General features: G+C 42.5%; 2 protein-coding genes across 2 annotated transcripts; one reads left to right on the top strand and one right to left on the bottom strand.

Moving 5' to 3' along the window:
- The first annotated feature begins 512 nt into the window (after window positions 1-512).
- larp6a (La ribonucleoprotein 6, translational regulator a) lies at window positions 513-8,479 on the top strand. The gene is made up of 3 exons (XM_074661715.1): window positions 513-1,453; window positions 4,574-4,772; window positions 6,551-8,479. Exons 1-3 carry the CDS (start codon window positions 660-662, stop codon window positions 7,646-7,648), a joined length of 2,091 nt encoding a protein of 696 aa, XP_074517816.1. The 5' UTR covers window positions 513-659; the 3' UTR covers window positions 7,649-8,479.
- An 8,017-nt stretch (window positions 8,480-16,496) lies between these two features.
- On the bottom strand, window positions 16,497-22,178 carry tm2d3 (TM2 domain containing 3). Its single transcript, XM_074609657.1, has 6 exons — window positions 22,020-22,178; window positions 21,379-21,474; window positions 19,092-19,252; window positions 18,643-18,817; window positions 18,008-18,083; window positions 16,497-17,868 (listed from the first exon to the last, which is right to left on the bottom strand). The coding sequence occupies exons 1-6, from the start codon at window positions 22,123-22,125 to the stop codon at window positions 17,703-17,705; spliced, it is 780 nt and encodes a 259-aa protein (XP_074465758.1). The 5' UTR covers window positions 22,126-22,178; the 3' UTR covers window positions 16,497-17,702.
- Window positions 22,179-22,629: the final 451 nt, after the last annotated feature.

The following is a 22,629-nucleotide window of genomic DNA, read 5'->3' as shown; positions in this document are numbered from 1 at the left end:
TCATTGTTTTGTGTTGTTAATTGATTTCTAATAGTAAATATATATACATACATTTGCATAAAGCAAGCATATTTTTCCCCTCCCATGTCGATAAGAGTATTAAATACTTGACAAATCTCCCTTTATGGTACATTTTGAACTGACAAAGTTGCGATTAATCAGATTAATCATGGACGATAATCGTGATTATTCTTTATTAAATATTTGTATCGATTGACAGCCCTAATATATATACACATTTATTATATAAAAAAACGTGTTAGAAGTATATTTAAATCCTGGTTATTGCCAAGATTTGTGTACCAAATCCCCATCTACCTAATCTTGACCCCTGATCCCCTTATGGTTTACAATCTCTGCTTTGACTGCCATGAATATCTCCCACTGATCTAAGTGTTTCCTCTTCCTCTAGGTACTACTTCCCTCTCCTGCAGCCACCAGACTGCTGGAGCCTATTATCCAATTAGCGTCGTTAGAGAAGGGGTCGTCCTTGACACGCGCAATTCTCCAATTAGAGGAGAGAGGAACACGTGAATTGACTTCCCTACTTAGAGCCACGCAACAACACGCTGTTCGTGTCTTCATCGCAAAAAAACAAACCAAAAAAAAGACAACACTGTCTGCGTGTAAAACAATCTGTGTATGAAAAAAAAGAGAATATGCACGCGTTGGTGACCGCCTTCATGCGCTGCCTCTCCTTCCTCTTGCCTCCCTCTTGGCTTTGTGTCAGCTCGTGCTTGTGGGCTGGTGGGAGTGAGTGCGCTGAGGAGACGCTGCTGCGGCCCAATCCCAGAGCTCGTTTCAAAAGCAGAAAAAAGCCTCTTACATATGAGGAAGTAGCAGCAGCAGCAGCAGCACTAGCAGCAGCAGTAGAGGAAGAAGCAGTAGAAGAAGCCCAAGGAGGCTCCACCAGGTCGGTCACACCAGGCTGCGTCTCGCTGGCTGCTGCTACGAGCCCCGCTGGTCGGATCTGGATCGGGGGTTTCTGGCGAGCCGTGGAGCGCGTCTTCGGAGCCCCTTGGGTCCTTCTCAAACATCGCTGGTGCCCGGATAAGAAGCAGCGTCGAGCAGCTTTACGCACCACCGAGATTCGAGGCTGCAGCCGTGGAGGAGGCGCTGCTGCTGCTGCCGCTGCTGCTGCTACAACAACCGGTGGTGGTGGACTTGGATGCACCTTGACTGGCTCCAGGAGGACCAACATGATGATGAGCGGGTCCGTGTCCGCTGGGAGCCCCGAGCTGAACCCGGCGGAGTGCGTCTTCGATGCGTCAGCGGAGGAGCAGCGCGGCGGCATCGATGAGGTAATCACCGTGGATCAGCACACGGTGACGATCACAGTGGCCATTCAAGCGGCAGAGGAGGACGAGGAGCCAGAGTTGCTGTCATCCAATCATATCGACTTCCTCGGAGGCAGCTGCAGCGAGGACGAACTGGGAAGACATGACAAATCAAGGTTTGGGATTTATTTGCTTACTTAAAGGTCCCATATTATAAAAAAAGTGAGATTGTCATGTTTTTTTATTATAAAGCAGGCTTAAATCCTATATAAATACTGTGAAAGTATCGAAACACTCAATCCACAGGGAAATTCACACAGCCGGTATTCAGAAATTCTGCATTTGAAACAAGCCGTTAGGATTTCTGCCCATTCGTGATGTCACTAATATACAATATTTAGACCCTTGACACAATTTTAAACGTAAAACATTCTAAATGTGTCCCAGTTTATTCCTGGTTGCAGTGTATGTAAATGTCATCAGCTGACGGGACGTAAACATGGACCCAAGCTGTTGACTAGCGATGTTAATGAATTCTGTTGCAATTCCGTCAAAATGCGTTAAAACGGAGCGTTTCAGACAGAGGGTAAATACAGGTATATTCAGGTCGACAGTATGAGGAAAATTACAAAATACAAGTATGAACCTGAAAATGGGCATGATATGAGACCTTTAACTGTGTTATAGTCAGTGTGGTAAGGTTGGTAAACTATAAATAGAAGTCAATTATATCATCATTTGGTAACAACAAACCTGTGTTTCCTGGCCTTGACAGACTTTTTACTTTCATACATTTGTCAAATTAGTTTTGTTCATCAATGTGAGTATTAGGTTTGTATTATTTGCTTAAAGGTTCAGGTTCAGGTGACTTTATTTGTACCTGTAGGTAGATTTGTTTTGCAGCAAAAATAGAGGATGACATCCGTATTGACAATAAGGTAGAGCACAGACAAGAGACAGACATACCAAAAACATGACAGAGTACTCAAAGGCTTACTGGGATCAGGACCCAGCAAAAAGAAGAAGGCCACAAGAACAATATACAAAAACAACTGAGATATCAGGACAAAAAAGACACAATAAATACTACTAGAACATGTTTACATGCTTTAATGTTAAAAAAAAAACTTTATTTTCCTCCTAGTGTCGACCTGAATATACCTGTATTCATGCTCTGTCTGAAACGCTCCACTTTTAGTGCATTTCAACAAATTGCGACGAAATTGCAACAGAATTGCGTTGCTGGGCAACATTTTGGGTCCATGTTTACTTCCTGTCAGCTGATGACACGTTTCTGTGAACTCTGTGACAATAAGGTAGAGAGCACAGACAAGCGACAGACATGCCAAAATCATGACAAAGAGAACTCAAAGGCTTTACTGGGATCAGGACCCAGCAAAAAGAAAAAGGCTACAAGAACAATATAAAAAAAACACTGAAATCAGCACAAAAAAGACACAATAAATGAGAAAAGGGATAAACTTTCCATAAATATGTGCAAAAGCTGCTAGGACTTATTTAAATGAACAATTGCAGCTGGAACAAAGCTGTTCCTGTAGCGCTTTGTTCCTCACCTTACTTAACTGTCCTTACAGTGTCAGTGTGGTACGGTTGGTAAACTATAAATAGAAGTCAATCAGATCATCAATCAGATCATCATTTGGTAAACAAAACTGTGTTCCTGGCCTTGACAGACTTTTACACTCATACATTTCGTTTTGTTCCTAAATGTGAGTATTCCCCAAATATCATGGTGGTTTTGGGGTTCCTCTTGGTGTCAAGGTTATTGCAACTCCACCAGTCTATTTCTGTGTCTGATTTTTATTCTGTAACTTGGCAGCAGCACAAGAGCAGCGTGGGTTACAGTTGTAGCCTTTTGTTTCACTGAAAGAATGCCAGTTTGTGTAGAAAGATGCTGTACAAATAAACCCAAACAGACAGGTGTGTGACAGTGACAACAAAAGACTGTGAACAAACATCACAGTGTGTGAGAGAGGAGGACAATAGATCGCTCACAATTGGGAGGGTAAATCCTCACAGACATACTTGATTGCTTGATATTATTATACTATCCTTGGCAGGAAGGCGGGGGAAGTGTTTAACCACCTGTCGGCAGCACCGGTGCTTTAACGGCAAGCACCAGACACCTGAAAGATAAAGGATGGCACCTTCACTTTAATCTAATTCCCCTGCGTCATGGCCTGCTATTTATATCCTCCCTGGCCTATAAGTTCCCTACTCAGGACTGCGAGCGCAAAGACTGAGTCAGTGATAGAAAGGTCAATGGGGGAAAATAAATCTCTCCGTCCATACCAATCCTTTCAGTGGGCCTCTAGGTCACGCCTTAATGGCACAAAGGGCTTCTGTCACACCTGGGTGCTTTGTGCCAGGTTTGTCACACACCGGATGTATCGTACGATCACTGAACATGTGATGGGAAGCATGTTTGGAACTGATATGATCAGCTGTATGTACATGTGGCTGTTAAGCCAGTACACTACTTCACAGTGACTTGACAGTGAACTTCATTCACAGCCTTTAAAAGAAAAAAAATCCAGTATCCCAAACATTCTGCTGTATCATATTTGATTCATAAATTATCCTGTATGTGTTGACAGTGACAGTATTGTCTTTTAAAAGCTCCGCTCGTGGTTGTCTTTCTCTGACGAAGCAGTGGGCTCGCGCCACAGCTGTGCGGTCAGCCGGCTGGAAAGCTGTTGACTGAGGGTGTGTGCGCAGGGAGGAAAAGGAGGGGAGGAGGCTGGAGGAGGTGATGAGTCATCCACAAAAATTTCATCAGACCCCAACTCCCTAATCTGCAAGGCTACCTGACTGCGCTGCTGCTGCTGCTGCTGCGGCTGCTTCACACAGCTTCAGCCAGGCGTCTGACTGAGATCTCATTGTGCCTAAAAGCCTCAGCTATATGCAGTGTTGGTACCAGTTTTTGGTAGATTGTGTGAAGTAGATTTTGGTGAGCCACCATACTCTGTGTGGGAGGGAGAGCCTGTGACTCTACGCCCTTCAGATGGAGAGGTCTTGGCAGTTTGAGGACTGGCAGGGCACTGGTGTCGAGGTCTGGCACCGAGGCATGGTGACTATGGCTGAGGACACAGCTTGTCAACTGCTGCAAGGCAAATTGCAGGATTCCTGCCAACAACTTGTAAGCTTCTGGCTTATTGTAGTGATGAAAGTGAGATGTGTAACAATTGCAGAAATATGAACCGTTTTTAGGATATGAAGTATTCGGCTTTTTCAGTCTCCGCTGACCACGATGCGTGTTGTCTTCCCACACACAGCGGTGCCGGGACCAGTGGAGGGGAGCTGGAGGAGGAGAGCTGGCAACCGCCAGATTCCGAGCTCATCCAGAAGTTGGTCGCTCAGATCGAGTACTACCTGTCCGATGAGAACCTGGAGCACGACGCCTTCCTGCTTAAACATGTCAGACGCAACAAAATGGGGTTCGTCAGCGTCAAGTTGCTCACTTCGTTCAAAAAGGTAACCATGGCTGCAAAGCACAGGGGTATAATCTGGAAACACAATAGGAAATAATTTGAATTCCCGGTCCTGATAAGGCTGGACACAGAAAGCCTTTGCTATTATGGGCTAAATTATAGTGCACATGCCACATGGGGTAGGGGTAATGTCCCAAAGGTGGCTCATTACGAACTTTCAATATATTCCTGAGCTGATTGTGTACTGAATATAAGGTCCAGCCACAGTCTACTCTACATACTTGACATTTGAAAGCTGACCAAAATGTACAAATGAAGTTAAAGGGGAACTACACGCATTTCAAAATTCATACATGTTATTCCTATGGTCTAAGACGGTCCAAAAATTGTTAGTAAACACGAACAACTCTCTCCCAAATCCAAAAACTAGAGTGCTAAAACCCAAACTTTGATGTCATATAGGGTATAAAGTCTGGAGCTGCTCCAGAGACAATGAATGGGAGACTGATTTTATGGACCCACAGAATGTTTGTTTTCTTTTTATACCGAAATGAGCTTTATGGTGCCTTCAAATGGGGTCGTGTTTACCGTGTTCACCAGACGAGTCCATATGAACGCCCCCCCTCTTGTGGTATTCACAACCTCGTAAGTGGAAAGTTTCTGAAAGCTCAGAGTTCACGAGTTGTGACGGGTTTGTTGATGTTGTCAGAAATGGCAGAGCCCATGGAAGTTTTCGGTACATAAGTGAATATATTCTAATTTTAGTTGTATATTGTTTTTCTTTGTAATTTTATAATAGGTTTGAGGAAAATGTTGATATTCCCAACCGCCTAATCTTTTTCCTCTGTCATTACACCTTTGCATTTCCTGCATTATGTTACCCGCTTGCTAAATTGCTAGTCTCTGTGGCTTCTACACACCAACAGTAACATTAATATTTCCGTTGCTTAGCGGTGTTCTCACAACTTGAATGCCAAGCATATCGTGTACATTTCTCATGTTGTAAACACAAGCTCACGAGTTTCATTTGAAGGCACCATTATTCTATTGTAGTTTCCTCAGTTGTGAAACAGAAAAAGTTCCCATTTGATACTCAGATCATTCCCCTGGGTGCTCTCAGTGTCATCTAGAACATCTCTCCCCATTCATTGTCTATGGAGCAGCTCCACACTTTATACCCTAGATGACATCACAAGTTTGAGTTTTAGCATTCTAGTTTTTGGATTTGGGAGAGAGTTGTTCGTGTTTGCTAATATTTTTTGGACCATCTTAGACCACAGGAATAACACGTATGAATTTTGAAAATGAGCGTAGTTCCCCATTAAAGTAAGAAAACATGATTAGCTGTTGGGGATGCAGTGATATTCTCACATTGGTTCACAACAGCTGGTGCTACTTTTGGCCCATGCATAAAGATTTGTTGGGTTGTTTTGTTTTTTTAAAATCTGTTTACGCCACTAGTGATCCGAGCCCCCACGCACACACTCCTTTTTAACATAAACAAGGACATACGAGCTTGACGACACCGAGGTGACTCATGTTTAAACCACAGCAAATTTATACAGTGATGAATTGAGTAACGCAGTGAGGCCAGGATGTTTGGTTCAGATATTGATTCAGGAAGTATGACTGAAAGGAAGGCAGTAAACACACTACTGAGTGATCCCGCTGACAGGCTTAAGTTAGTGTTTAGTCAATCTTTTTAAACTGAAGCTTCATGACTTTCAAAGAGGATCAATATATGACCTAATGGTTATGAGATTGGCCCTCTTAAACTACTTAGCGTCTCACCCATGTAACACAAGCGTTGTCTCTTTGCAGGTGAAACACTTGACTCGTGACTGGAGGACAACTGCTTATGCTCTGAGACACTCAAAGATCCTTGAGCTGAACGATGAGGGGCGTAAGGTCCGGCGTAAATCCGCAGTGCCGGTCTTTGCCAGCGAGTCGTTGCCCAGCCGCATGCTGCTGCTAAGTGATCTGCAGAGTTGGCCAGAGCTGGCAGCTCTCACTAAGGATAATGGAGGCAGCGAGGGAGGCGCCACCCAGCAGGAGCAGCTGATGAAGCTGTTGCTGAAAGAGTTCGGAACGTACGGCGCCATCGCCTCGGTCAGGGTCCTGAAGCCCGGGAAGGACCTGCCGGCCGACCTGAAGAGGCTGAGCGGCCGCTACACTCAGCTGGGCACCGAGGAGTGTGCCATTGTGGAGTTCGAGGAAGTAGAGGCTGCCGTCAAAGCCAATGAAGCCGTGGGGAGCGAGGACGGAGGGGCCGGTTCGCTGGGGTTGAAAGTGGTCCTGATTGGCACCAAGCCGCCCAAGAAGAAGGTACCCAAAGAAGGAAGGGGGAAGGAAGGAGGGATGCGCAAAAGCCGCTCGCTCAACAGCAGAGTGCGAGAGCTCCAGTACCACGGGGACGACTCGGCCTGCAGCTCCTCGGAGACCGAGAGCAACCCCACGTCCCCGAGGCTTGCCAGAAAGTCCCAGTCCTGCAACAAGCTCAGCCCCACCACTGCGGGCATCAACTTCCAGAACAATCACCTTAGTCCTGGCATCTCCCCGCGTAACAGTCCCTGGTCCAGCCCCCGCGCCAGCCCCTGTTCTCAGCGCAAATCTCCTCATTCCAACAAGTCTCCCTTAGCCAGCGAGGGCAGACTGAGCCCCGAGGCGGGGCGCCGCTGGGCAGACTACTCCTCGGACAGTAGCCTCACCCCTTCGGGGAGCCCGTGGGTCCAGCGGCGCAAGCAGGTTGCGTCTCAGGAGAGCAGCCCGGTGGGCAGCCCGATGATGGGAAGAAAGATCCAGAACGCCGACGGCCTGCCGCCCGGCGTGATGAGGCTGCCGAGGGGTCCCGACGGAACCCGCGGCTTTCACTGTGTCTCTGTCGCCGAGAGGGGAAAGACTGCTGCCACTCAGACTTGATATGTGGAGCATCCTCATGCATCCCCCCCAGAAATGAAATGGTATATTGGAGCTGTTCTTGGCCGCGTCGCTCAGTCCCCACCCCCCACATTTGAGACTGTGTAGATATATTTTTGTTGAGTGCATCAGTTTTCAGTCTTTGTTATATTTTTATACGACGTTTTGAGTTACCAAGGTAACATTAGTGATTTACTAATGGACATTTGAGTGAATGTAAATTGCTTTGAAATGGACCATGTCACCTCCATTGCTGTCTAAACATTGGAGAGGGAATTCCACTGTTTTTTTGTTTTTTTTTAATCGAAAAGTGTCCTCTGTCTTGTGTGTAAAAGCTCACAACATTGTCTGTGGATGGTGTGTAAATGTGTAAGTGGCATAGGCACATGGACTTGATAGAGATATCACCATACGCCTTTTCTGTATTCGTCTACTGTGAGTTCCATTTTGTTTTTTACATGCTGTTTAATCTGAGGCCATAATCGCTCCACTGCCATGAAGGATTGACAGTTAAATCTGGACATGATATCTTTTTAGTTTTTATTTTTGCCTTTTTTAATTTCGATATTTTCAGTACGCTTTGGCACTTAGTTGGGAAGGATCCCTTCTCGCCCTGTAAATGTTAATTTGTTCGGCAGGTACCTGCTTTATTTATTTTTTTAGCTTTTATTTTATTTCTTGTTTCCATCAGTCTAAATGCTCACAGTGAGGTTTGAGGGATGTTCAGGTCAGGCAGAAAAGAAAAAAAAATGCTCATGTTCTTGCCTTTACATCTGAGCTGGGGTATTTGTACAGTGCGATTCTTATTGTACAAATAAATCACTAAAATTGCAATTGGCCTGACTTTTCTCTGTTGTTTGACACATTTTGAGGTGGTTGTGATGGTCCGAAACCAACATGATCAAATCAGATTTTTTTGTTTCAATATATAAGCGAGTTTTAAGTGTGATTATCGTTGCTGTGCCAAGACTGTAGAGGCGATTCCACAGTTGGAAAGCAGAATTGGCACACTGGTGTGTTTTATTTTTAATTTTTAAATGGATTGCACAGATGGGAGGATGATGAGAGAGATGATGGATTATAAACTATATCAAACCTCCACGAACATAGACCCGTTGCACAAATAATTTATTCCAATTGCCTGTGTGTTTTTATTTGCATGTTTTAGTTTTACAATGTTGAATGTGGTGGATGTAATTAGGCTTTTGTGATACCAATCGACCGTAATGTCGACAAATGATCCAGATTGAATATAGATATTAGGGCTGTCAGTTGATTAATCACACATTTTTTTTATCCGTTCAAAATGTACCTTAAAGGGAGATTTGTCATGTATTTAATACTCTTATCAACATGGGAGTGGGCAAATATGCTGCTTTATGCAAATGTATGTATATATTTATTGTTAGAAATCAATTAACAACACAAAACAATGACAAATATTGTCCAGAAACCCTCACAGGTACTGCATTTAGCATAAAAAAATATGGTCAAATCATATCATGGCAATCTCAAGCCCAACAGGCAACAACAGGTGTCAGTGTGTCAGTGTGCTGACTTGACTATGATTTGCCCCAAAACTGCATGTGATTATCATAAAGTGGGCATGTCTGTAAAGGGGAGACTCGTGGGTACCCACAGAATCCATTTTCATTCACATATCTGGAGGTCAGAGGTCAAGGGACCCCTTTGAAAATGTCCATGCCAGTTTTTCCTCGCCAAAATGTAGCACATAACGCAACAAAACTGGTTGCATAAGTACTCCCCTCCTCCAGTCAATATGTAGCAGAGGCACCTTTTTGTAGCTTTGAGTGGATAGATGGGTACATCTGGACATCCCCATTCATCCATTGTCCAAGCTGTGTCACGTTGCACCGAAACTGAGTGAACAGCAATTTTCAAGTCTCGCCACAGATTCTTTATTGGATGGAGGATTGGATTCTGAATTGGACCATATCATTGTTGTTTTGAATGCAGTACATTCCTGTCTAGCCTTGGCTTTATGTTCGGGGTTGTTGTCTTGCTGGAAAATAAGCAATCTCCCACAGACTGCAGCAGATGTTCCTCTATGATTTGTCTGTATTTTGCTGTTAACCTTTCCTTTCATAAGCCTTCTGGGGTCTGCTGCTGCTGCTGAGGAGCATCCCCACAGCATGATGCTGCCACCAGGCTTCATGCTGGGGATGGGCTTTTTCTGCTTAGTGCAGTGTTTGCATGGAATTTAGTATGTATGGTGGCCATCTTACTTTGTGTGTCAGTCCCCCACACATAGATATAAAACCGTAGATGTGACATGTTCTAATGACTTGTCATTCCAGGATGAGACCATATGGTGGTCATCTTACCTGGGTACAGTTTTAAAATTACTGTAATTGGAACCTATGGTGAAGGAGGCTCATGCTGTCCTTATAATCCTTGTATTTTTCTACCAATACTGATTTTCATTCAAAGTAATGAGTCTAAAATGAACTGGAAAAACAGATTTTGGTAGAATTTTGATTATTATAGCTCCAAGAGAACACATCATGCTTTCAATCATGAAGATAATCTCATAATTGTGCATCTATATTGGAGACAATGATTTAATTTTTTCAATTTTCCCTGAACTTAATATGTAAGAACTGTCTTTGGTATTCTGAATGACTAATATACTACATTAAGCGATATCTTTTGAATAGAAATCCTGAATAGATTCAGTATTATGGCCTAGAGGCAGGCAATTACAATCAGTCACTTCCTGATTGCCGTTTCTTTCCGGTCAACCGGCATGGGGTTTATTTTGATGCTCAGGTTGAAGAGCCTTTCTAACTGTAATTTAGGAGTTGTTTTAGTTGATAAAGTAAGTTTTGTTTGGAAAGGTTATTGCCTTCAGCACAACTCCTGATGGACTTGTCTCAATTGTCTGTTATTCTCATTGCAAGGTAACGTTATGGACATTAACTTTACATGATAATGCGGAGAAATCGCAGGTATTTTACAAAATTGCAAGCTTGACCTGAAATGCTGAAGTACAAATCTCCTTTTCTCCGACTGGATTACTTTAACCTACATCAACTGTTTTATATCTATGCTCCCACATGCCTTCCTGTTGCTCCTTCAGTGTACATAGATCTCTCGGTGGCTGCTCACTAACGCTCTTCTCACACAGACGTTTAGTTTTTTAGGACAGCCTTTGAGGTATATTTACTGTGCGTTCCAATACTAATACTACCGTACTATTTAGCATGCCAGAAAAAGATTTAGTATGTCCCAATACATAGTATGTCAAATGCAGTATGCCAGAAATACCAGGATGTCCTACTACAACTGGTCACAAATTTGCAGTATGCAAACCAGCATGCTTTTCTGGTTATTCTGACCCACAATCCTCTGTGCAACACATGTGAGCAAGAGGGTCAAAGTTGAAGTATGTCCCAATTGTATGCACACAGCATGCAACAGTACATACTTTGTAATGGCAGTTGCAGTATATACTAAAAGTAAAAAGAAAAAGTATGAGATACGGAACACACCCGTAGTCTCGCAAATATTCAAGTATCCTTCCACAGGTTGGTGCTTTTTAATAGCGTTCTCGCTTTTGTGTCTTTTTTTGCCCTGACTAACCAGCTGTTGAACTTTTCAGATACAGATGTATTGATCTTAAAATCGTATTAAACACAGGTGATCTCCACTGCAGTAATAATGGCTGCTCTAGTAATGTTTTGCATGTAGGCGTGAGCACATACACCATCAATTATTTTTTGTTTTATATTTGTTCTTAATTTAGATCATATTGCAGAGCTCTGTTTTCCCTTTGTCATTAAATAGCCCTCTCTGCCAATTAGTGTCAAGCTAATTAAATACCCCATTGTGATTCAATGCTGTGTTACAAAACAGGGTGGAGGATAAATTCTGTCATGTCCTCAGGTGCTCTTTTGGAAACCGTCCCAAGCGGGAGAGAAAGGAGCACACAGTTGGATACTTGCAGAGTCGTTAGACTTTTTGAATTTGTGTGCTCGCAGCAGCGTTCTGTTTATCCACTTTGTGTTAGAGATGTTATCTCCCGTAGGAGGGAGCATAATAGGAGGACACAATCTGTTAGCCAGCGCTAGGTACAGGGGGTCAGAACCGACGCTCCAACATTCAGAGCTGCGCCGGGACTAAGTGGGATTGCGTAAGAGAGGGATGAATAAACTTTTGTTCTCCTCTTTGCACGATTAGCAATTCAAAATCAGGAAGTCGTGATTCCGTCTGCCTTCAACAGACAATATTTTGGCTCCAACTCTCAATGATCCTCTGATGTTCATTCTAACCGTGTGAATAGTGTCTGTTTGGGATAAGTACCACGAAATGAAACTATTAGTTTTAATTACCACTGAGGATGGTCTCTTACTCGCAGCAAAAAAGCAGGATAATAGCAAAACCAGATTCCACTCTGGCCATTATTTGTAATTGGGCAGTAGCCATTGATGTATGAATAAAGGTTATGTATAGTGCAGTAATTTAGCTTATTTACTCCAGACGTTTTTGCCCCAGACGTAATTAGTAAGATGTGATGTGTTAGCTCAGTATTGAAGAAGCTATTTCATTTCATGTCATTGTGCATTCAGCTTTGTGTTATACTAAAGAAGTCTACCATAATCATGTTTTTTATCACAGGGCCGGCTTAAGGCATAGGCCATATAGGTGGTCGCCTATGGCGCCACCTTCTGGGGGACGCTGACCACCCTCTAAATATATATATATATAAGGCTGGTGGGCGCCCTTCCTCATTTTTTGCATTGAGTTAACAAATGAACAAATAAAAAGAATAAAGAAAATACACTTTCCACCCCTGTAACTCTCTTTATTCATCTGCCCGGCCGCACTTATTTGTTAATAAAAGTATAAATTGTAGTGAAACTGACTAAACACTTTTAAGCCAACAATATCAGGGACCAGTTGTTTATTTATATTATAATAAATACAGTTATTTATGAAAATAAAAAACGTCTAAACTCTTGTCTTAAAACCATTGTGATGTCTGATGTGTGTTGTGGTTTAGGGGGCTAGGGTTATGGTTTTGGCGGGGTGAGTGGTGAATTTCGCCCGGGGGCACCAAAAGGGCTAGAGTCGGCCCTGATTTATCACAGAATGCATAATGCACTCATATCTCAAGATTCAAGATTCAAGATTCAAGATTCAAGATGTTTATTGTCACGCCGGTTGTACAGGTACAAACGTGTGAAATACTTTTTTGCTGGGAAGCTCCATTAAAATAATAAATTATATTACATTTACATTACAATTATAAAAGGAAATACTTTATACAAGGGCATATTAAGAACATATGTATTAAGAATATATACAGTATAAGATATATTTTTGTGTAAGAATGTGTCGAATGAATTATCGATTTAAAAGTCTGATGGCCTGGGGGAAAAAACTGTTCCTCAGTCTGCTGGTGTGAGTCCTGGGGGTCCTGTATCTTCTACCAGAGGGCAGGAGGGAGAACAGGCTGTTGTGGGCGGGTGTCACCACCCTTTCCAGCGCCTTACGGTCCACGTTGGTGCAGCTGCCGTACCAGGTGGTGAAGCAGCCTGCCAGGAGGCTCTCTATGGTGCCCCGGTAGAAGTCCCTGAGGATTTTTGGTTTCAGTCTGAAAGTCTTGAGTCGCCTCAGAGCGTACAGTCTCTGCTGGGCCTTCCTGACTACAGCGGTGGTGTGGGTGGCCCATGTCAAGTCCTTGTGGATGTTGACACCCAGGTATTTAAAGGTGTCCACCCTCTCCACCGCTGTGCCGTTGATGGTGACTGGGGGGTGAGTGCAACCCCCCCTCCTGTAATCCACGATGACCTCTTTGGTCTTTGAGATGTTCAGGGAGAGGTGGTTGTTCTGACACCACTGTTCCAGGGTGGTCACCTCCGCCCTGTAAGCCGTCTCGTCGCCATGGGAGATCAACCCCAGAACTGCTGTGTCGTCCGCAAACTTCACGATGGTGTTTGAAGCTCTTGTTGCCACACAGTCGTGGGTGTAGAGGGAGTACAGGAGGGGGCTGAGAACACAGCCCTGTGGCACTCCTGTGCTTAAAGTCAGTGAAGTGGAGGTGAGGTTGTCTATTCTCACCACCTGGGGGCGTTCCGTCAGGAAGTCCAGGATCCAGTCACACAGTGGTGTGTTCAGGCCCAGATCCTTTAGCTTAGTGACGAGCCTAGAGGGGTCTATGGTGTTGAACGCTGAGCTGTAATCCACGAAACAGCATCCTCACATAGGTGTCCCTTCCTTCCAGGTGCGAGAGGGCGGTGTGTAGTACATGGGCGATGGCGTCCTCTGTGCCTCTGTTTGGGCGGTATGCAAATTGTAGGGGGTCGAGTGTGGGGGGAAGCATGGGGCAGATGAGGGATTTAACCAGCTTCTCAAAACACTTGCTGATTATGGGGGTTAGGGCTATGGGGGTTAAGGCTATGGGGCGCCAGTCGTTTAAGCTGGTTACTTTTTGTTGTTTGGGGATGGGGATGATGGTGGTGGATTTGAAGCAGGTGGGGACAGTCCGGAGAGAGAGCGACATGTTGAAAATTGTTGTGAAAACCTCTGCCAACTGGTGTGCACAGGACTTCAGGACGCGTCCAGGAATGCCGTCTGGGCCGGCCTTCGTGGAGGTGGTGGGCAATCCAGGTTTTCAGCTGAGGTGGGGTAGAGGGAAGGGGGGTGTCAGTGTAAGATGGTAGTGGTGGTAAGGGGGGGTTCTGATTGTCTGCAGTGGTGGGGGTGGGGCAGGACATGACACAGGGTCTGACAGAGGAGTCAAACCTGGCGTAAAAATTAGTTTGTGATCTGTTGTCTGGGTCCTTTAAAGTCTGTCATGGTTTGGAGTCCTTGCCACAAGTGCCTTGGGTTGTTGGAAGTGAGCTTGGACTCCACCCGTTGTCTGTAGTCTCTCTTTGCCTGTTTGATTTCTGTCCTTAATGAGTAACGTGAATGTTTGTAGTCGTCTGGTGAGTCTGAGGTGAAGGCTGTGTTCCGTGCATTGAGGGCTGCACGGACATCACAGTTTACACAGTTTATCTACATGCACATACAAAGATGGATGAACATCCACACATCCAATCAGTATGATTTAAATGTTATACCCAGTGGTGTTGTGGTCGTTGATGAGGTGGGTGTACTACTAGGTAGACGGGTAGTAGGTTACTGAGGCGGAAGAGGGGATGCTCTCCATATTCCAATGGCTTTTTGGCTGATAGGTTGATATACTGTAAACTGCCAGAATCCTCCACACCACCACTGGATATACCCAACCACACAGTATGACTCAGACAAACTGAGGTCATGCTGAGGCAGTCTAGCAGAACGTAGGTGAGCATTTAACGTCTCCTCCTCAACTCAGAGTATATGACACAGACTTGCATCAGTCTGTGGGAGGGAGCTGTAGTGGCTGTGAGTGGGCGGTGACACATTTGAGGAACTAGATTTAGGGTGGAGTGAGTCTACGACACACTCGGCAAAGCAGCCAATTGGAAAAGTCGACACAAAACCCAAGAACTTACTAGAAGGGAAATTAGTTTTTCCCCCCATGCGATTTCTTTTTTTTTTTTTTTTTACCCTCACATTATGTAACATGAGCACAGATGTATCATGAATTGTTGAATGAAATAGTGCTGTTGTAAAAATGTACTGATTCACTGAAATAACTTAATGCTTAACCGCTGTCTCTAGCAATTTGGTGCCTTTGCTCAAAAGCCCTTTAACAGTGCTAGTTCAGAAAGGTAGTGTTCCCCAGCCACTAGGTTACCCTCCTTCTGTCACACGCCTGTGGGTACCTCAGGCTTCTGGCACCACTCTCTGTGTTTAATGTGAGAAAAAGCACAGACATCTGTGAGAATGACCTCAGCTAATAATAGAGCTTTGAATTCCAATCAGAAGCTGTGAGGAGAACAGCGTTCAAGCAGAAGACCCAAGCTCATCATGGCCCCTTGGAACATCTGTTTTGCTCAAGTTCACTATATTGAGATGATGTTGACCTCTGACCTCATATTAAAGTATTGAGCATCAGAAAGAAATAGTAAGCATGGATTTGTCCAGGATGGGAAACAATGCTGCTTGCAAGAAAGTCAGATAAGTTAATTATTTAATTTCAGATTTTTAGAATTGAAATGGTTTTTACTTAACCCATTATATCTTCCAATGACCTTAGGAAATCTAGTGTTGTTCACTCTAAAGTTACAAATAACCTGCCTGTATTTTTGGTTTTCAGACAACAGATCATTTTCCAATTTAAACACTTGTTTGAATTCTACATAAATATCACACGTCATACTTTGGAGCTCGCTTTGTCACTTTTGCATGAACTGATCTTTTAGCCTCTGTTCAACTGTTAGTTTCAACCAGTTGAAGTTACATTTTTGTGTGAGCCAGAGGTAAGACGGACCACAGTCATCCACTATCTGCTTAACCTGCAAGACCCATGGCGATGAATATACACCCGTGTTATGCAGGCTGAGCAGACAGTTGTACATTATTCCACTGAGTTTAGTTTCTTTACCTTCTCTCAGCCTCCACAAGTAGACAATAATTCTCTTTGTAACTGCCACGCAGAGTTGGTATCTTCCCAACTCCCCATAGACCCCTATTATTGCAGGCTGTCATTTTAACTTTTAAGGTGTACTTGAGAAATTTGAGGTAGTTTTTCCAATATATCTATTTTTTTTCGAACCTCCGCACTTCACATGCATACAACATAAATAGTGCAACCAACTTCAAAATCCACCTCACCTCAAAAACCTGACCAAACTGTGCACTGGAGCAGTGTGGCCCCATTAAATGCTGAGTGACGACTGAATTCAAACATTAAGCCACGGTTCTCTTATATATCCACTGACAACCTGACCACATATAATATTTAACAATTTTATTTAGATAACTTAAAAAATGTCATTTACAGTGTTTGAAACCGATTAAAATGACCCGACGCTGAAAACAGAAAACATATTTACATGAAGTAAGAGGTGAGCCCGTTTATGCCACACAGTCTCAAGCAAAGATCTTACAGTGTTAGTACACAGAATTCCTTTTACAAATGTGAAAAGTGATAGCGAGTGAGGAAAAATACCAGCTGAAGGCGCAGGATATCTCTAATATCTCCAACACGGGAAACCACGAGTAACTGCAGTTTCCTAGTGCGACACGTTTGAAGTGTTAGATTAGACGGTTATAGATGATTATCTCTGCGTTTCCAAAAAATCGGACTATGTGTTGCAGTAAGTGATGACAGAAATGAGTTTTCTGGTTCTCTATTAGTTTGAATATACAGTAACTTTTATGTATTTTTTTTTTTTTTTTACAACATATGAACTTTATAAATGAACTTCCAACATTTGATTTGAGCTTATAAAAAGAAATGGTACGATTTATCTAGCCCTTAAGGCGATGTTCTTACAGTTGTTTCTGACTCAATGTGGGGAAAAATAAAGAAGATGTAAAATAACCGCTGAACCACGAGACCAACTGTCTGTTGTCAATAAAAACTTAAAGTCCTTTCTGCATATTCATGCTGTCTTTCAGGACATAAATACTACCTTTCAGCTTGTCTATTGTGTCTGGTGCCACCTTAAAGAGCTCTGTAGCCATGGTTACCATTTGACCCCCCCCCATTGATTCACTGACATTGCAATAAGGAAGGAGTAACACGCGGCTCCAAGGTGGCAGGATGTCTGTGACAGCACTGATCCACAGGAAGCCAAACCTATCTATATATCAGCGTGACGGGAGTCTAACCACCAGTTAAATCACACTGACCAGATAGACATAATGACCGGCTCCACATCCCCGTGCACAGATCCATCTGCAGAATCTCAACAGGAGACGGATGCAGAATGATTTGGGATTGATCTGATGGTTGTGTGGGTAGAGTCGTCGTTGGCGTAATGAGGAAAACACTTCCTGCCTGTTAGCAGATGGGGCGAGGACGTGTTGCACAGCGAGCTCGGGCGGGCGAACGTGCCAAGAACACAGCATCTCAGATCTTCAATCTTTGAGAGTGAAGCGGCGTGAAGAGGGAAAGAGGGCACAAACCGTCCAGCCATGTCTCCGGAGCTTTGCTTCAGATGTACAAAGAACCATCAGCGGGTCCCACATAACCAACCCCTATCAGGAGAACATCTATCAGAGTCCAAATGCCCAGGCCTCCAAAGCTGAACAGTTTGCCCAGACCCTCTCTCCACTGGCCCAGATAAAACCGATCAGCCCCAAAACCACCGAGCGTAATGCTACAGAAAGACATGGGAGAAAACACAGAACAAAGTCAAAAAGATGCTATTGGAGCACACATCCTGATTCAAATTGATTTCTGTAGAACGTTTCCAGCATCTAAGATCATAATTATTGTGACACTAGTGGCAGGTTTACCTGAGCGCTAATGCCGTTGACCATTTGTATCCGCCAGTCCAATTACAAAATAAACGTTTCTGAAAACGTCTTTTACCTACACAAGAAAAACACGTTTAGTGGACACAGGAAAACAAGATAGGATGACTGAAAACACATTTCCCTCAACAAAGTTACAATATATGGAGAAAACATTTCGGAACACAACATTATTGTTGGTGAAATATTGTGTTTTTGGTAGGGCTGTCGATCAATTGAAATATTTAATTGTGATTAATCACAAATGAATCGCACATTTTTTATCTGTTCAAAATGTATCTTAAAAGGGAGAATTATCAAGTAATTAATACTCATATATGCTTGCTTTATGCAAATGTATGTATATATTTATATATTGGAAATCAATTAACATCACTAAACAATGACCCATTTTATGGGTGAAGTATTCCTTTAAGGGAAACACTGAATGGCTAACAATCCACATTTTAGTTTGAGGCAAAATGGTAATTTTGTAATTTTTTTTCACTGGCTGAGAGAATGTGTAAAACTCTCACTTCCCAAAACAACTATGTGTACAGCGCCTGACTGAGACACAGTCACCCCACTGAAGGAAATAAACCAAGCAGGCTTTACAGCGGAGCCTTCATCATACATACCTAAACAATGCACATGGTCTAACACGTCGCAGGTGGCGTTGTAGCGCTTGCGTGGGCAGGACACGGTCATACAGTTGGTAGAGTTTGAGCAGCGGTACTCGGACGGGTCCAGCTGCCAGCAGAATTGACAGGAGATGGAGAGGGAGAAGTTGGTTTGCTGCTGTCCCGACTCTCCCTACAAATACAAAACAAAAACACATCAGGTCAGCACTACACACATATTCCCAAATTAAAGCACCACAGCTGTTTCTTAGAATCATTAATTCTCTGAGCACACACAACTATTTGTCATAGGGATCACTTCCAGTTTTATAGATGACAAAAATGACTATGTGCTATGTTTCATTTCCCTTTTATTATCACTATTAACAGACTTCTGAGTATAAATCTTCCACCCTTACTCTATCTTTATGCAGCACAGATCTATTACAAGATGAACTGCTACTTACTATACAGTGAACTCCTTTTTTGGGTTTACAAGTGAAGTTAGCTGGTTTTCTGTAGGTGCAGTTGGGTTGGTAATTGCAGTGCATGCAATCAGCAGGCAGGCGACTACACAAACCCCCACTAGGACACTTGGAAGTGTAGCTGTCTTCATCTGCAGGAGACACTGAAAAATGGAAAACATTAAGTCACAGGAGTTTTTCAATTTCTAGCAAGAATAAACAACGTAATGTAGCAAAGCTTTGGTTCAAGTTCATTTTATGACTTTATGTCTGGGATCATTATTGGGTATGGCAATACACTTGTAAGTGCAAGTTATTTTGCCAAATTGAGAAAATAAGGCTGTGGGAGGTAAATTATTACCACTCTGCCCTCAACAAAAATGGACAACAATGAGTCCTTGAGCAAGGCCATTCACTCCTGATTGCTCCTTTAAGCCCGCAGTAGGCAGAATATTTTTGGCATCATTGGGAAAAATTCCACAACAACCTTTCAGCATATTGTAATTCAAGTGTTCTGAGAGAAAACTAGACTTCTGCACCTCCTCATGGCTCTGTTTTCAGGCTTTAAAAAAATCTAGCCTGTGACGGGAGACTTTGACCAATCACAGGTCATTACAGAGAGAGCGTTCCTATTGGCTGTTCATTCAAATGAGGCAGCTGTCAATCACTTGCAAACTCTGATCAAACAGTCAAACTAGGCAGCGCTGATCAAATATGATTCAATATTCTGTTACTGTAATGCCTATTTCTTTTGTAAAATGTTTTCAGAAACATCTTGTAGTGTACTGTTTAGCTGAAAATGAGAAAGCTTGCTCTGGCTGGTGGGTGCTCGGTATTTCCTCATCTGAACTCAACATGGTTGCCGGGTCAAAAATGTTCTCATTTTACAGCTAAACAGTACACTACAAGATGTTTCTGAAAACATTTGAGGCAAGAAATAGGCATTACAGTAACAGAATATTGATTCATATTTGATCAGCGCTGCCTAGTTGGACCGTTTGCAGATGCCATTAGGAACACCGGAGGACACAGAGGCACATTAGTTTTATAAAAAATAACTTTTTTTCATCATATTTGCTCCATTTCTACCCGCTTATGCTTTAAGGCTGCCTGCTGGCCAGCAACATGATAATAATTAAAAAATTATGGATTTGAAAGGTGACCAATCCTACCTGAATAAGCCATTGTTCTCTGGTCTTGTTTGTTATAACATAGACAAATTAAGTTTAAGAAAGATAACTACTGTATTACATTGCTGAGGTTACATAAACATGAAACTGATATAGATATGCACAGATGTGCAGTTTATAATCCCAGGGTATATATAAGGAATCCCTTTCTATTCTGTATCACCCCCCCTCTGAGGGTCGAGTGCTTGTATGTATAATTTCACATAATCAACATGTTATTAATCAGTGATTTAGGTTACTTACTACTCTTGATAGTGCTGTATTTCTTTCTAGGTGTGTGCTGAGAGTGGCTCCCTTAATTTGTTCATTGTAAATTAAAATGTAGTTCTTCCAGGTTACAGTTAGTAGGATTCATGTTTATTAATAGCTGATGTGCATTTGATTTATGGTAATATTGTTTGGGCAAATACATACTCCTCCAATCTTCATAAACTTTATTTGTTGCAAAAACGATTTGTAGACATAAATATTCATCAGATATGTGTTTATATATAAATATATGCTCTTGCCTTCTTCTTTACCATCATCGTTTAGCAACTTCTTTAAATCTAATTCTCAAATTCATTCACATAACAAAAGACAGGTTAATCATCTTCATCTGCCTTTTTACAAAACATAACATGGCCAGTACTCCCTCAGATATCGTGGTGTATAAATGTGGAACACCAAAACACAGATTATCAAGAGCTCGTTATCCTTAGAATATTTTAAAAGGAAATTATCATCACATTTAATTCATGATGTCTAATTATCTTTTGATATGTTTAGATACATTTTATTTTTTTTCTGTACTGATTTTAGTATGTATTTCATTGTTTTTATTGGATTGTTTTCCACTGCTTGGTTAGGTTTTTCTGCACATTTTATGTACTTCTTGTTGTTTAACTTTTGTAGTATTTTTAAAATTATGTTAGTTTAGATCTTTCTTCCTTTTTTGTTATTGCTTTTTTTCCCCCTCCTGGGTTTGGGGGAGGTCCTTTGTATAAGCCTGTGGCTTCTTGACCTCTCCTGACACATTTCTTGTTTTTTTTTTTTCATTGACTGGATTTTGTGTAGTTTTATATATGTGCAAATAAATAAAGAGAGTAAAATGTGTTTACCTGAAGCTGCAGTAGAGACCACTGGGTTGGTGATGACATGCTGGGGATCTCTGGTGTAGGGAGGCTCCTGGCCAACATGAGGAGAGCTCAGGTAACCTGACAAGCAACCACACAGTAAGGAAGATATAAAGCCATGAGTCCAACCCACTCATCTGCTATGACCATAATTACAAAACATACTATATGCACAATACATATTGTGCTGTTTGAGGGAATAATGTGAAGTAATGACCACTAACGTTTACTGCATTAGCTTGTTACGAGACAGACAAGCCAATAAGACATGACTAAATATAAAATAGAAGTCTAGTACAGCTGTTAGCAAGTTAAAAGATGTTATATTAATACATTACTGCTTGACAGTAACTGTATCGAGGCGTTAACTGGCAAGTCTTGCAGATTAGCAACTGTTAGCTCTCATTAATTGTGAATTAAATGTTAATATATCAGTTGAATTAGACAAAACAACTGTTCAATCAGAGCTACTCTCATCTCATCCAATGCTAACTAACTAGCTAACGTTAGCTCGCAGGCTAACCAGCTAATGCTAACTCGGTGGGAGGAAGCTGACGTTAGTAGGATAAACAGCTATACAGGCGAGTCAAGCTGGGTTACATCTGTACCTGTCCCCGTAAACATACCGTTAACACACTGTAGGACCAGGTCCATGAACAGAACGATCACTATTCCGTGTGTTTTGAAGCCTCGTCCTCGGTCCGGTCTCCAGGTCTGACAGACAGTGGCCATTGTTGCTGCAGGAAGCTGCGTTCACGTCGTGTAGGAAAAAGAGCGACTGTCAGCTATCCTCTGCTAGTCTGAGACAAGAGGGAGGTAAATACTGTACTTGTTCTGTTTGTTTGATCAAGCCAAATAAAGCCGTATGGAAGAAGCATTTAGCTGACAGTAATTGTTCATACAGTAATGTGTTTGCTACACTCAACCATTCACAGACTTAGTACCATTGGAGCTTCCAGCAAAAATAAACATCAAACTCAAAAACAGTAATCTTGAGAAGAATAAGTTGTTAAAATAGAGTATATCATTCAAAACCTGTGTTTATAAAGTAGTGTGAAAAGACCATAAGAAAAAGAGAAGGAAAAGGGTTTGAGTGCCATCTTTCCCATGGCTGTGAACGCAGCATAACAGAAGCAGAACTTCCGGTGCCCACTGCGCAATTAATTAATTAGATCAAATTTAATCATAAACGGCTTACCTTTTATTTAAGTTTTTGCTGTAATGATGTCACATTTA

Source organism: Sebastes fasciatus, chromosome 2 (genome assembly GCF_043250625.1).
Source record: "Sebastes fasciatus isolate fSebFas1 chromosome 2, fSebFas1.pri, whole genome shotgun sequence".
Lineage (NCBI taxonomy): Eukaryota > Metazoa > Chordata > Actinopteri > Perciformes > Sebastidae > Sebastes > Sebastes fasciatus.
Note: the sequence above shows the minus strand (reverse complement) of the source record. Positions and strands in the feature narration are given on the sequence as shown.

Bases quoted from the DNA above. Each gene is read 5' to 3' on its own strand.
- larp6a (XM_074661715.1), top strand. From the start codon at position 660: ATGCACGCGTTGGTGACCGCCTTCATGCGCTGCCTCTCCTTCCTCTTG. The intron at 1,454-4,573 runs GTTTGGGATTTA...TCCCACACACAG, and splicing joins GGAAGACATGACAAATCAAG to CGGTGCCGGGACCAGTGGAG. The intron at 4,773-6,550 runs GTAACCATGGCT...GTCTCTTTGCAG, and splicing joins TGCTCACTTCGTTCAAAAAG to GTGAAACACTTGACTCGTGA.
- tm2d3 (XM_074609657.1), bottom strand. From the start codon at position 22,125: ATGGCCACTGTCTGTCAGACCTGGAGACCGGACCGAGGACGAGGCTTC. The intron at 19,253-21,378 runs GTAAACACATTT...TCCATTTTTCAG, and splicing joins GGTCTCTACTGCAGCTTCAG to TGTCTCCTGCAGATGAAGAC. The intron at 18,084-18,642 runs GTATGTATGATG...TTTCTTGTGTAG, and splicing joins AGACCATGTGCATTGTTTAG to GTAAAAGACGTTTTCAGAAA.